This window comes from Hemicordylus capensis, chromosome 2 (genome assembly GCF_027244095.1).
Source record: "Hemicordylus capensis ecotype Gifberg chromosome 2, rHemCap1.1.pri, whole genome shotgun sequence".
Taxonomy (NCBI): domain Eukaryota; kingdom Metazoa; phylum Chordata; class Lepidosauria; order Squamata; family Cordylidae; genus Hemicordylus; species Hemicordylus capensis.
Window position 1 is genome coordinate 225828065 of NC_069658.1, and position 14222 is coordinate 225842286.

A 14222-nucleotide genomic window follows, 5' to 3' on the forward strand; every position below is an offset into this window, starting at 1 on the left:
GGTTATCAGTGCTGCATCCCTGTCTCCACCAGCTTGCATAGACTTCTCATGCACTGCAGCCTCCTTGCCTATTTCATGACAAAGCCCAGTACTTAAATAATCCCTGGTAAGCCTTGCAATTCTCGCAAGAGGCCAAGATCCCATCTCCAGCCTCCCATACCAGCTCCCAACTGAGTCCCGAGTCCTCTGACCCCTGCCTCAGCTTGGCCTGTCTCAGGCAGCATTCTGGGACCCCACAAGCTGGGGTCAGGCTCGCCCTAGCTGCTGCGGAACCAGCATAGCATCCTGACACGAACTCACAGGAACCTTTCCTACTTTCTCTAACAGCCAAAACAAATGTTTATCTTAATTTTAAAAAGGCACCTTAAAAAGGCTTTGAAGTTCTAACCCAATTGTAATTCTGTAGGAAGTGGGTACAAGCATCATATTCACTGAGGTGAGCAACTCTTACCCAAGGGTCATTTCTACCAAGGTGTTTGAACTTGGATAGACTGGGTTAATTGCATGTTTTATCCCACTGGAAGCTGCAAACATTTTAGGTGGCAAAGTTTCTTGTAACTGCAAAAAATATATGACGAAACCAAGTGAGTTACAAAACCAAACACATAGCAATCATCTCATATCATCACTCTTAATAGCAAACCCTGGAGCCTCAGAACCTATCAATTTGGAAATGAGGAGTGTGTGTGTGTATGCGCGCGCACACACACACACACACACACACACACACACACGAGTGAATGCAGGGACACCATGGGTGGGGCACCCAATCAAAGAACAAAAGAGAGAAAATACTTTAAGTGACTATTTCATTGGCAATTTGAGAACTAAAAATAAAAAGTGTCACAGTAAAGTTAGAACTTTGAGAAAAACGTTCCTTTAAAAAAATTATTTATTTTACATTTTATATCCCACTCTTCTTCCATGTATATATGTAACACACACACACACACACACACACACACACACACACACGCACGCACACATGCACACACACACACACACTATAGAAACCAAAATATAATAGGGCTTCATGAGTTTACAGGACTTACAAAAAGCTGAAGGCTTTTGAGCCAAGGTATCAGTAATTTCTTTTCTTTTTTTAAAGAAAGCTGCAAAGGAGTATTCGTGGTAAGAAGGATTCCCAGATGTTCTTCACTACAAATCTGACGAGTATTTATATACCGCTTTTCAACCAAAGTTCCCAAAGTGGCTTACATACAGAAATTAATTAATTAAATGGCTGCTTGTCCCCAAAGGGCTCACAGTCTAAAAAAGAAACATAAGAAAGACACCAACAACAGCCACTGGAGGGATGCCTGCAATGGCTTTTGACTGGGGATGACAGGACTTGTAGTCAACGCCTGTAATCCCTATTACAGGGAACACTGCTGTGAAGTCAGAGGATATTTCAAGAAGAAGAAGAAGGGGGGGGAGTAGAACCCCTCTTTATTTCCAACTTTCAAAAAACCTCATCCTCTCCAGCACTATATAGCAATACTGACTCTCCACTAGTATACAACACAGCAAAGGAAGGCCCCAAGGGAACATGAGGGGGTGGAGGGAAGCAGTCCTTCTCCCCCACCAAACATAAGAAGAGGAACTTGGAACACAGGAACTTGGTCCATCTAGCTGAGTACTGTCTGCACTGACAGGCAGCAAGTCTCCATGGTTTTAGGCAGGAGTTCCTCCCAGTCCTACCTGGAGATGCTGCCAGGGAGTGAACCTGGGATCTTCTGCATGTAAAACAGTCGCTCTACCACTGATCTACAGCCCCACCACTTATGGGGAATAGCTTACAGCAGACATGTAGTCACATGTAGTCACCCATCCAAATGCAAACCAGATTGGACCCTGCTTAGCGACAGGAACAATTTAAGCTCTCTGCTGCAAGACCAGCTCCTAAAAGGCCCATCTAGTCCAGCATCCTGTTTCCCACAGTGGCCCACCAGATGCTTTGGGAAGTCACACAACTAGGAGAGGAAGGCAAGCCCCCTCTCCTGCTGTTGCTCCCCTGCAACTGGTATTCAGAGGCACCCTACCTCTGAACCTGGAGGTCGTCTATAGCCACTAAGGCTGGGAGCCATTGATAATCTTTCCTTTCAAACGAGGCCTCTACATCACCATATCGCTCCTGTTCCCAGCGGGATGGAGCCCTCTCTGGACTAGGAGTACGCTAAAACCTTTTGTTGCAGGTCCCACTTTTCCATTTCTAATTATTTTTAAAAATTACACCCATTCCATGAAGCACTATAGCTTCCTAGTCTAATCCTCGGCAGGGCAGGGGGGGAGCTTTTCATTATGAAGCGATTTTGGTTTTTTAGTGAATGTGTGTGTCCACACTTGACTACAGACAGAGAAGGTGTCTCAGGGATCATCAGGGGTCCCTCCATGGGGCTACCGCCGAGCAATGACGACCCCTGTCTCTAGACCCCAACATAGTATTCTTACACAGACACCTTTTACCTCGTTCACGTAGCCCTGGTATTTGGACACCTCTTTTTCAATATCAACGCACAGGGCCCGGAGAGACAGCAAGTGTTTCCTTAAAAGGAGCATCTTCCTGGAAAAGAAGAACCAATCATTTTAGAAAAATCTTTTAAATTCATGTTCACCTCTCTTAGAGGATTAAATACTGTACAGGGGTGGGTGGGGGAGAAATCTTGCCTCATCCATTCCTCTGCCTTGTCCAAAAAGATTTCATACTTGCTGACACATTCTTCCTTGAAGAGAGTCATGGCTTTTGTGGCATGGATAAAGAGCTTCTGTCTGCAACACAAAGAGGATAATCAGTATATTGCTCTACCTTTCCAGATAGTCCACCAGTCAGAAATGGAAAAAATAAAATTGTGTGCTAGACTTAAATTGCTCTCAAACGTGATTAACTTATTATAGTTTTTGAAAAATCTCGATGTGTAGATATAGAAATCCTGCAAGTTGCATAACAGTTAATTTGGCTTTTCAGTGTTTTTTTATTTTTACTCTTCTACCTGTTTTTGTTATCCACACCTCCACCCACCTCCGATTATCTCTCTACATTATCTCTATGAGGGCTAGAACATAAAGGGTAAAATCCAATCCATGCTCTGCAACTATGCTACACTCTAAACAAGCAGAGTTCCCTGGAGAGGACCAACAGGTAAGGAGGGGTCAACAGTAGTGAAATAGGAACATAAGAAGAGCCCTCGTGGATCAAGCCTATCTAGTCCAGCAGCCTGTTTCACTCAGTGGCCCACCAGATGCCTCCGAGAAGCCCACAGGCAAGAGCTGAGGGCCATGGCCTCTCTCTTGCTTTTGCTCCCCTCCAACTTGGTATTAACAGTGAGGGAAATAAGTATTTGATCCCCTGCTGATTTTGTCCGTTTGCCCTCTGACACAGAAATGACCAGGCTATAATTGGAATTGTAGGTTTATTGTAGCTGTGAGAGACGGAATAACAACAAACAAATCCTCAAAAGCCCAGTGCCCAAAAGTCAGCGATGGATTTGCATTGTAGTGAGGGAAATAAGTATTCGATCCCTTCACAAAAGATGTTTTAGTGGCAAAACCCTTGTTGGCAATACAGTTTTATTATTTATTTATTTAAAATATTTATGCCCCGCCCCTCCAGTGCAATACTGCTCGGGGCGGCTTAGAACAATAAGCTAGACACAGATACAAGTAATACAATTAATTTTTTAAAAAGTCAGTTTAAAAACAATTATTAGGTTCAAATTAAAACTGAAAATTTTAAAAAGCTAAAGAAGCTAAAGAACCTACTAGATATAACAAAATAATAATGATATTAAAAAGCCTCCTTAAAGAGGTGAGTTTTAAGATGTTTTTAAAAAACACTGAGGGAGGGAGCATGGCGAAGCTCTTCAGCGAGGGAGTTCCAAAGCCGAGGGACCACAATCGAAAAGGCCCTGTCTCTAGCCCCCACCAACCAGATCTCTGTTATTAGCGGGGTCATGAGCAGGGCCTGAGATGATGATCAGAGGGCCCCAGCAGTCATATGGGCGAATGCGGTCCGACAGGTACCCCGGCCCCAAGCAGTGTAGGGCTTTAAAGGTCAATACCAGCACCTTGAATCTAGCTTGGAAGTGGACCGGTAGCCAATCAAGCTGACGCAAGATGGGTGTAATATTCGTGAAGCAACTAGCACCCACGAGCATCATTGTGGGAGCATTCTGAACCAGCTGTGAACCAGTTTTATAGGATGACTCGGGTGCTAGTGTTGCAAGAGAGGGAGAAAAATTTCCTTCTGTCCACTTTCTCTACTCTATGCATAATTTTATAAACCTCTACCATGGAACAGACAATGGTGCATGTAGCTGGATCTCTCCAGTGCTTGTTCTTTACTTCTCACATTTTTATTTACATTTTTATCCCATTCTTCCTCCAGGAAGCTCAGAACAGTGTACATAGTTATGTTTATCCCCACAAAAACCCTGCGAAAGAGGTTAGGCTAAGGGAGAAGCAATTGGCTCAGAGGCACCCAGAGAGTTTCATGGCTGAACGGGGATTTGAACCCCCTGGTCCTAGTCCAACATTCTACACACAGCACCACGCTGGCTCTCAAAAACGCTACATAAGTGCTATCAACAGGCCCCTGACGCAGTTGCCAATTAATGGGCAGCCCAGCTGACTGACATAGTGGAGACCAGGAGATGATGTTTTCTGACCTCACAGTCATCAAACTCACTTCTCTCCATTGTACACTTCAGCACACACTAGAAATCATGAGCATGTAAATGCTGGCCCCACAACTACAGTCACTTTCTCCACTGTGCTTGTGCATACACACTGAGGGTCTGAACTCACAAAGTATTGGCCTCATAGTCGCAACCCATTTCCCCACTCTGCTATGCAGCAGTTGGCATTTTTATTTGTTTTACTTAAACACTGCAATTCTCAGGGACCTAATGAGTATCAGCAGGTTGTAAAACGTTTTCAGGGGTATATGTAATAACTCTTGCTCCCCATTTCTGTTGTAGAAGGACATAAGAACTGTTCATTCAAAAGCATCTTGCTTTATAATATAAGCACTTACTTGTCAAATTTGTGTATTTGTTCCTCATTATAAGGTAGCCCTAAAGAAAAGTTAAATGAAATTGGATAAGGAACGCTTAGCTAATATAATAGATTTAGCAATGCTTTCTTCATGATAATCTGAAACTCAGTCAAAGATAGACAAAAAGAATTCTTACTGCGTTCTGCTTTGTCTTTTTTGAATTGGTAGTAAATATCTGTTATAGAATTCAGTAGTACTTGTAACCTTTCCGGGCTAGAAAGAAGCAGGAAAAAGTAATGATATAAAAACACAAATAGCAGGTGTTTTTTTTTTAAAAAATTACAGATTAAGCTCTTAATATTAAAAAGTGTCACTTACTTTCTGTCTTTTGGATGTGTGCCTTCCTGGCTAGCCCAATCATCATCTAGCAGGCCACCGGGAGAGAGTTTGCTTTTAATATCCTGAAGATTAGCTTCCAAAGTTCCCCGTGAACTAGAAAGCTGCATGAATATAACAAATGAAGCCTTACAGCAAAAAGGACAACTGAAATATCAAGTACGTTAGGATACTTGTGTAAAGAACACAACACCAGGTGCTATAGGATTTTCTAGCAGTAACAATCAGATCAAACAAGGAACCCTACAAATTATTAAAATACCCAACACAACTCATTAATATACAAGCTATGATGCAAATATTGAATATCAAAGCAACAAAATGGCTATATATATTTTTATAAACCAGAAGTCAAATAAAGACCCATTTAGATTCCAGTTCTTGTATACTAAAAGGTCCAAAGTTTCCTAAAGAAATATCTCAGTCCATTAAATAGTAAGGTGATCCTAAAATCCCGAGTCTTATCTCAATATGAATATGACAGAATTCAGTTCTCACATGAGATGAATATCTTTTTCAAGTGGAGTGTATACAAAAATCACAGGAAAATCTTCATGGCAATCCTATATCATAAAAGGCTAAAGTGTGCAGCCGTGCTGCCCGTGTCTTTTTGGGCCGTTCTGGGCATGCGCAGAGCGCATGCCCAGATCGGCCCAAAAAGATATGGCCGCCCAGACACGGGTGGCCATGTTGGAGCAGGAGAAACGGAGAAGAGTGCTGGCGAGGTGGCGGTGGCCGCGGCAGGGCGACTGGCTCCGATGGCGGCGGCGGCCGCCACGGCAAGAGGACCGGGAGGAGGAGAAGCGGCGGGCCGAGGAGAAGCGGCCGCTGCCAACGCCAGAGGAGAGTGCGGGCTGAGGTGGCGGTGGCTGCGGCGGGGCGACTGGCCCCGATGGCGGCCGCCGCGGCAGCAACAGTGCAGGTGAGGTGGCGGCGGGCAACATCTATACCCACGGTGAGCTGCGGCAGCCTCCCCTTCTCCACTCTCCCCGTAGGGACTTGGGCTCCAAGAGCATCCCCCCCCACTAGAGCCCGTTATTAAAACGGGCTTACAAATACTAGTACATATATAAAATACCAAACGTCAAACCACAGCGCCACCAGATATTGTAAAATCCAGTTTGAAGTGGATATCCTTCCCAAGTGGATATTCATATTCAGTGGAGATGCGACTTGGTATTTTGTGAAAAATTTCTTCCTTAAAGATTCATTTTAAGATTTTGTCCGATACCTCATTTGGGAATTGGATTCAGAGTACATCTAGTGAGACTGAGATATATTGCCACATGCACACTGCTGCTTGTAACACAGAGAAGGATTGGGTCTTCTCAGTTGCTGCCCTTAGTGCAACACGCTCCCCATAGGTATGAGAGGCTTATCATTCCTGGAGGCCTTCAAGAGAGTCATAAAGACCCACCTCTTCAGCCTGACTTTTAATCATATTCAAGCAGTCTTAATGGTTTTTAAACAAATTTCATGTTAACATTTTAAATGGCTGCATTTTGTTTTACTTTAATAATTTAAACTGTTTTATTTTTAACTGTGACCCGCCCTTAGTCATTTTTGGATGGGCAGTAAATAAAACTAAATGAATAGTGTCTATGGCAAAATAGACATTATTTTCGTATGACAGTACCCTACTCTCTCCCTCTCACCCCAGTATGTGCCCATATTGGAAAATATCATCCCTAAAGGAGCCCTACGACTCCTCTGCAAACCAGCTAAAAATGCAGTGGATTTTGCTTTACAAAAACCAACAACAACAAAGGCCAAGCAGCAGCCAAGGCCTCACCTGGAGCACTACACGGTTGTAATACAAGACGCTTACCCGTAACAGTTTTGAGTGTATGTCTGAAATTTTCTCCACTTCTGAAGGTGCCAAATTGATCTGCAGCAAATTCTGGTATCTGTTCAGAAAATGCGAACACAGACATGGTGTAAGCCAACTGAGTAAGCCCCAGTAAAAAGCTAGAGACAGAATCTGGATAGGGCCCACTTGTCCCACCCAGCTGCAACCTCGCACAGGATCATTCTCCCTGCTTCCTACTTCTATGTTTGCAAACACACAGCCGAATATTGGGAGCTTGCCCGGATTTCCTACTCAGGCTGGGCCTACCTTGCCAGCTGTCGTGCGAACAAGCCTAATAAAAATGGAAAAAAATGGTCCCCTGTCCCCAAAGGGCGCACAATCTTTAATTTTTAACTAGAGTTCGGCACTGAGCTGAAGTTGACCAGTTATAGTATCATGGTGGGGAATGTTTGTTTTTTAAAGGAATTGCAGGATGGCTGTGACAGTAATGAGGAAATGTCTCTTCAGTGCCACAATGTCTGCTAAAATTGCAGTCAGCGGAGCTGCTTCAGGGTACCTGGGCTGCAGCTGAAAGCACAGCAAGACCGACTGACCAAGCCCCGGATCCTGCTGGAGCTTCTCAGGCACAAATTGTTCTGCACCATCACAGCTAGGCATGCATAGAACAGGACCTTGGGGAAGATATTTCTATAAGGTTTTATTACCATGTCAAGTCCAGCGGCATCGTGCCCTATGGCTGCAAATGTTAAGCACCATCACGGTAAGAAGCAAGCCTAATGTGCACAATCATATTCACACAATCCATGGGAGACTTTTCCTGATTTTTCTGAAGGACTAAGCTCCCACTTACAGTGTCTATTAAAATCATTTACTTAACCTCAACCAGTTAAGCATTACTTAAATACCACTATCATAAATTTGAAACACACACAAAAAGCAGACTTTCCCAAAATATTTATTCTAAAAGCAAGATTTCTACTCACATTTTTCCAGCTTTCTCTATATTTCTGTTGCAAAAGTCCAGCTTCAGAACTACCTCTGTCTTTTTGTGCATTGTTTCATTGTACTCTTCCTTGGTTATTTCACTGGGGAAAGTATACCAACTGCATTAGTACATATATATTTAGAGAGAGAGAGAGAGTATGTGTGTCTGTGTGTACACACACACACACACACACACACACACACACACTGTACATATATATTAGTACATATATGCTGCCATTAAAAACCTCACATTTTCCATGATCTTGCCAGGTAAGATAACTAATAGATCCTTTCACCAACCAACTCAAAAGAACTGTGCCTTTCAATAAAAAAGTGTTGATAGCAAAAAGAATTGTAAATCGTTGTCCAAATCATTGTCAGTATATAGAGATCAAGGCTGCAACCGTAAGCGGCTTCACTAGGAAATCTGGCCCCTTGAACTGTGTGTGGCTTACTTTCATGGGCTGCATCTTGAGTGGCAAGAGTGGAAGGAAGATCACAGAACAGGACTTCCCCACTCTTTATTTCCAAATAGAGCCCCGTGCCAGACCCTGAAGCATCTCTGAAGGATCAAGAGATTGTAAAGAAGGGGGTTGGATGGGGTGCAAGGGGGTATCTGCTGAAATCGGGGGTAGGCACCATCCAGCAGGTTCACCCCCTCCTCCTGCAGGGCCCTCAACCCTCAAATGAGGCTTTTCAAGGAGGTGCAGAGGCTGCTGTGGGGAGGAGAGAATAGGGAAGTTGTGGGGCAACTGTAACACAGGTTAGGCTAGGTGATGGTGATCAGCCCAAGGTCACCCGGTGTGTTTCATGGCTGATCCAGGATTTGAACTCAGATCTCCCTCACCAACGTTCAAGACTTTGCCCACCACTTTGGCACTTTCAAATATCAAGCCAGTTAGGAAAACACTTAGTAAATTATACAATCTTTTAAAAACTCAGATGGATTTCAGTGAAGTTAATAGAAAATAGTTTATTGTAATGGTTACAGAGAGCGAGCGAGAGAGTGTCCCCTTAGCAGGAAATCCTGAAGCTAAATTATTCCATCTCTATTGTGTGAAGTGATCTCATCCCATCACTGCAGGCTCCCAACTTGCTAATATTCAGGGTTAGTAATGATGTCAAGCAATCACATAACAATACTCACATAAGCCATCGAATTCCCTTTCGCATGAGTTCTTGGTAAAGCAGTAAAGCACGGGACACTCTGCAGGCGTAACATACAACACCAGTCACCGCCTGAAAAACAAAGTAAAATTCATCAGCATGAGGACTATGCTACACTACAGTTTGCTGCAAGTGAACTGACTGAATTAAGGCTTTTAGTAATGCAAGCGGAACATTTTAGGATGAAGGCAACACTATGAAATGGTTACTTCCCAAGTTAGGAGGGAATACTGATCAATATGTAATTTGTAAGCCACCCAGAGAACAATTTGTTATGGGCTGGCTAACAAAGTTTATTATTATTAATATGCTTGTCACAAAGACAAACTTAAAACGAAGATTTTTTTAAGCTTTAGATCAGTGATTTACGATGTGGCCTTCTGACCACCTGAGAGCCAAAAAGTGCTAACACCACTTTGGGGATCTTGCATCGTATGGATGGGGTGGGGGAAACCACATAGGATACAGAGAAGTCGGTCAAATACTAGCTGGTGAAGAGCCAGCAAGCATCAGAGCCATAATTGTAGCAGGGGATAATGGGAGTTGCAGTTCAACAACAGCTGGAGAGCCAAGGTTGAACTGCAACTCCCTGAGTTAGAGAGTGGGACTAGGGCCAGAGACCCAAGTTCAAATCCCTGTTCAGCCATGAAACTCACTGGGTAACTGGGAAAGTCACTTATCTCTAAGCCTAACCTACCCCATAGGGTTTTTGTAAGGATTAACATAACTATATATACTGCTCTGTGCTTGTTGGAAAAGAGGATATACATGTAAAAATAAATAACATACTATAGCTGGGATCCTATACATGGATAGAAGGGAAGACTCCATAAATGTAGCTTTAGGATATCTCCTGAACTAACTCTTTATTAAAGTTCTGCTCTTCTTGAAATTTTACTGATTTTCCCTTCAGAAATCCTGAATCTAATCTAATAACAAATTTTAAATTATATAACACATGTGATATTCAATTATATTTTTGCCCTTTTGCAAGAGAAATCACCATTAAAAGTTGTGCACATAATTCTATCCTACATGATTTAAATTCAATATCATCCATATATTTCCCTTCGAAGCAACAGTTCCATTACACAGTCATAGTTTAATACTCACTTTTGCCATACTGGCGTCACTGTCCAAGTCATAACGTTGATGGACCTTTGGAAGTAAAACTGGAACATAAGATTTATTTTTTAAAAATTATGTATTTTTGTCAGCGTACACTCAAGAAAAATTCAGAGAATACACATAAGAAAATGATTACAGGTGCTGTTTTTAAAGACTCTCAGTAAATGAAAAGCATTTTCTGTTTTACAGGTTGAGCAACAAGATTTTTTTCGTGAACTGGACAGTTCCAATATGTAGGAATTTTTTCCCCCAGCCAATATGCTACGTGTGTGTGGTTTGCTTCCATTATTAGGAAATAAAAAAGATTTCCTGTACCATAGCAACACTGCAGGTCATTGTTTCCTAAACCACGACAACACTGAAGTTTCCATTTACGGAACAGGTTTTGCTGTCACTAACAGGGAGGAGATGGGCTGTAGCCCAGTGGTAGAGCATCGGCTTTGCATGCAGAAGGTCCCAGATTCAATCCCTGGCAGCATCTCCAGGTAGGGCTGGGAGAGACTCCTGCCAGAAACCTTGGAGAGCTGCTGCCAGTCAGTGTACACAGTACTGACCTAGATGGACCAAGGGTCTGTCTCAAAATAAGGCAGCTTCTTATATCCTTAGATCTTGCACTCCATTTGGAATGGAAAAATGCTTGTGTTATACTTTAATAAAAAATATGTTTAAAAAAAAGGAATGCAGTTGAAGTTATGTTATTTATTCTGTAAAGCCAAATTGTTTTAGAGAAGCAAGATATACCATTTTGAAGGTATTTATAAAACCATTTGCAAAAAACTAGCATCAAAATACTATGCATTTTCAGTCTGATTTAAGTCTCACTGTGTACAGTGGAGCTTGCTCCTAGAGAGGATATGCACAAGATTGCAGCAAAAATCACAAACCACTTTATTTGAGAACACAGGATGCTGCTGCCTTAAATGGTGGAATTCAAATTGTATGGAATAACTTTTTCCAAGAAAGAAACACAAATTGTATTTTCTGCTAAAAGGTTTAAAGATTTTTTGTGATATTATGGAAGAGTCAGACCATTTTGGTCGATCTAGCTCAGTATGGTCTACAATGACTGGCAGCGGCTGTCCAAAGTTTCAGGCAGGAGTCTTTCTCAGCCTCACCTGGAGATGCTTGCAGGGCCTAAACCTGGGACCTTGTGCACACAGATGCTCTTCCACTGAGCTACAGCCACAGTCCTTAAGAGGAATATCTTACAGCTTTCACATGTAGTCTCTCATCCAAATGCAAACCAAGGCATACCTGGCTTAGCAAAGGGGATAACTGATTCTTGCTACTGCAAGGCCAGCTCTCCTCCCCAGCATGGTTCAAGCACTACTGTTGCATAAGCCCATCTGAGACGAATGCATTGGTGCAGCAGTGGTCAGTTGCATCCTAAACTCCTCAGTTCAATTTGTAAAGTAAAAAGACAAGCAACTGAATAACTATTCAAAAATTGACTTTCAGTGTAAATGTCCATTCAAATGAACTTTTAGTTGTAAATAGATTAATGCAGTTTTAAAGTTGTGAGTTGGCATGTGCTCTAAAGACCATTTTCCAGAAAGGTGCAAATTTAGAAACCTGCTACTAGTAATTATCCAAAGCCCAACTTCACCAATCTTCACTCTAATTGTTTCAGTGTGATCTGCACACACTAAACTGGACCCAAGATTACAGCAGATTAGTATGTGCTCATGGCTAAAAGTAAAGTCACTTATTTGGTTAGATACGAGCCAAGAGACTTAACATCTGAAAACCATATTTCTAGGTTTGATAGTTACATGAATGTAATGGCAAATACGGACGTTTTTCTAAATCATATTGTATGTATTTAGAAGTTAGCTTTATTGGAAACAGGCATCTACCGATCGATCCACTTGCCAGCTCACCAGTGGCGAGCAGCCACAGCCTTCTGGCAAGGACGACACACAGAACCACCCAAATCTCCTGATCAGAGGTCTCATTTCCACTGCCTCTTTTGAGAAGGTAAGAAAAGAGCTGGCATCCTTTCTGAGCAGTCAGAGGGAGCTCCCACTGTTTCTTGCCATCTCCAACCCCAGTGCAAATGACAGAATACCCGCTTCTCTCCTAAGACCTCCATCTGTGCTGGAAAAGAATCTGAGGGAAGAGAGGGGATTGGTGGCGACCAGAAATAACGGCTGGCTAGTGTGCTAAGCCTAAATTTGTGGATCCCCAATTAGAAATATCATTTTCAAAAATATCTAGCACTCTTGACATTTCAAGTAAAAATAAATAAATAGAAGAGATTCCATCATACTTTCTTCATAGACTAGACCAACGATGCCGACAGGCTCCCTGCTAATGACAATGATGGGATTTTCTTCAGTAGTTTTGGGGAAAGCTTGTACCAATCGACTAGGCTCTAGCACTAAATGCCTTCCTTCATAGATCAGTTCTTGATTGTGTGAAGCTATTTTTGTCTGTTTGTAAACCAAGTCATGAAATGCGGTAGCACTGTTAAAAGGAAAAAAAAATCGTATTTAGGAAATTACCCTGAATGCAGTTAAAATTATGGTAATGGGGGGTGGGGGGAATCCAGAATTAAATGAGAGCTATTCTGTTCATAGGCAACCTGTGCCTATCAGAGATCACAAGTAAGAATGACAAATGTCAAAATTCAACAATACTTACGTATAATGATTGGGAATGTAAATTTTGTGTGCAGTCATTTGCTGCAGAGAGAAAACATGAATAATGATTCGATGGAGTATGCTGCTTGTCTCCGCAAAAAACTGATCAAATCCCCAGCATTTCTCTTGATCAGCTTCAAGAATATTGGCAAGAACAGGAGTTAGCAGTACTTGCAGGCCCCTAAAGTTACATGGGGGGAAAAGATGTTAAAGTTTAATTCTGAATAAATATGGCATTTTGTTTTTTCTCTCTCTGCCCAATCATGAATAATGTTTATGTATAGTGCCCCTGCCAATGGCATCAAGATGGCTAGCTAGGACAGGCAGGAGCAAAGGATGCAGCTGATTAATGCAATTCCCACTGTCCGTTGCGCTTAGAGGAAGGAAAACATTCCCTAGATGTGCACTGATTTCATCACTGCTCAAAGCAGCATTGTGCTGGAGGGACAGGATAACTACTTTAAATAAACAAACCATGTTTTACTATCTGAGATCATAACCAGGATCTCGGTACCAACCCTATATGCACCTCGTCAAAGTGTGTTTGGGACTGTGCAGTCCTGGTCAGTGAGATATTACTGCCAAATGAAGCACACGTAAACAATCTCCAGATCCTCATGCAGAAATTCTTCTGCTTGGCACGACAGGAACAATAAGAGGGACTGGGGAAAATCAGGAGCCAGTAGAGTCAGCCCTTCCCAACTTTGTCTAACATGGTTTTAAGTGTATATGTGACTGGATTTTTGTAGGCGATCTCTCCTACTGCGACTTCAGCATACACAAGTTTCTCGAGACAGAGAGAAGCGGAGGAAAGAAAGAGAGACACTGTATAGGAACAGAGGAGAGGAGAGAGAAAAAAAGGAAGAGAGTTCATTGCCAATCCGCAGAGCTCCATTTACCGGTCTCTGTTTCTCCCTGCCCCCCACCCCCATATGCCAAGGCAGCACGTTCCTCCCCACTTGCTGCGGCTGGCTGGCTGTTTGGGTCCTTCCCTCCTCCTGCCACCACCACAGTTTCTCTCCTCTCCTCCCCACCCCACGCTCTCGAGCAGAGGCATTTCTCCTTCCTCTCACCACTGCTGCACTCCTTCCCCTGCGAC

The 14222-nt window shown here is 42.7% G+C and overlaps 1 protein-coding gene across 1 annotated transcript in view; it reads right to left on the minus strand.

Annotated features, from left to right (window-relative positions):
- TBK1 (TANK binding kinase 1) overlaps nt 1-14222 on the minus strand; it is a 39088-nt gene that overhangs the window by 4271 nt on the left and 20595 nt on the right. The window contains exons 8-19 of the mRNA XM_053296084.1: nt 13125-13304; nt 12751-12947; nt 10467-10525; nt 9334-9425; nt 8183-8284; nt 7218-7296; nt 5372-5493; nt 5190-5266; nt 5033-5072; nt 2668-2769; nt 2467-2563; nt 452-558 (exon numbers count right to left, since the gene is read on the minus strand). Of these exons, the coding sequence (XP_053152059.1) occupies nt 452-558; nt 2467-2563; nt 2668-2769; nt 5033-5072; nt 5190-5266; nt 5372-5493; nt 7218-7296; nt 8183-8284; nt 9334-9425; nt 10467-10525; nt 12751-12947; nt 13125-13304 (1254 nt within the window). The remainder of the gene's footprint in view (nt 1-451; nt 559-2466; nt 2564-2667; nt 2770-5032; nt 5073-5189; nt 5267-5371; nt 5494-7217; nt 7297-8182; nt 8285-9333; nt 9426-10466; nt 10526-12750; nt 12948-13124; nt 13305-14222) is intronic.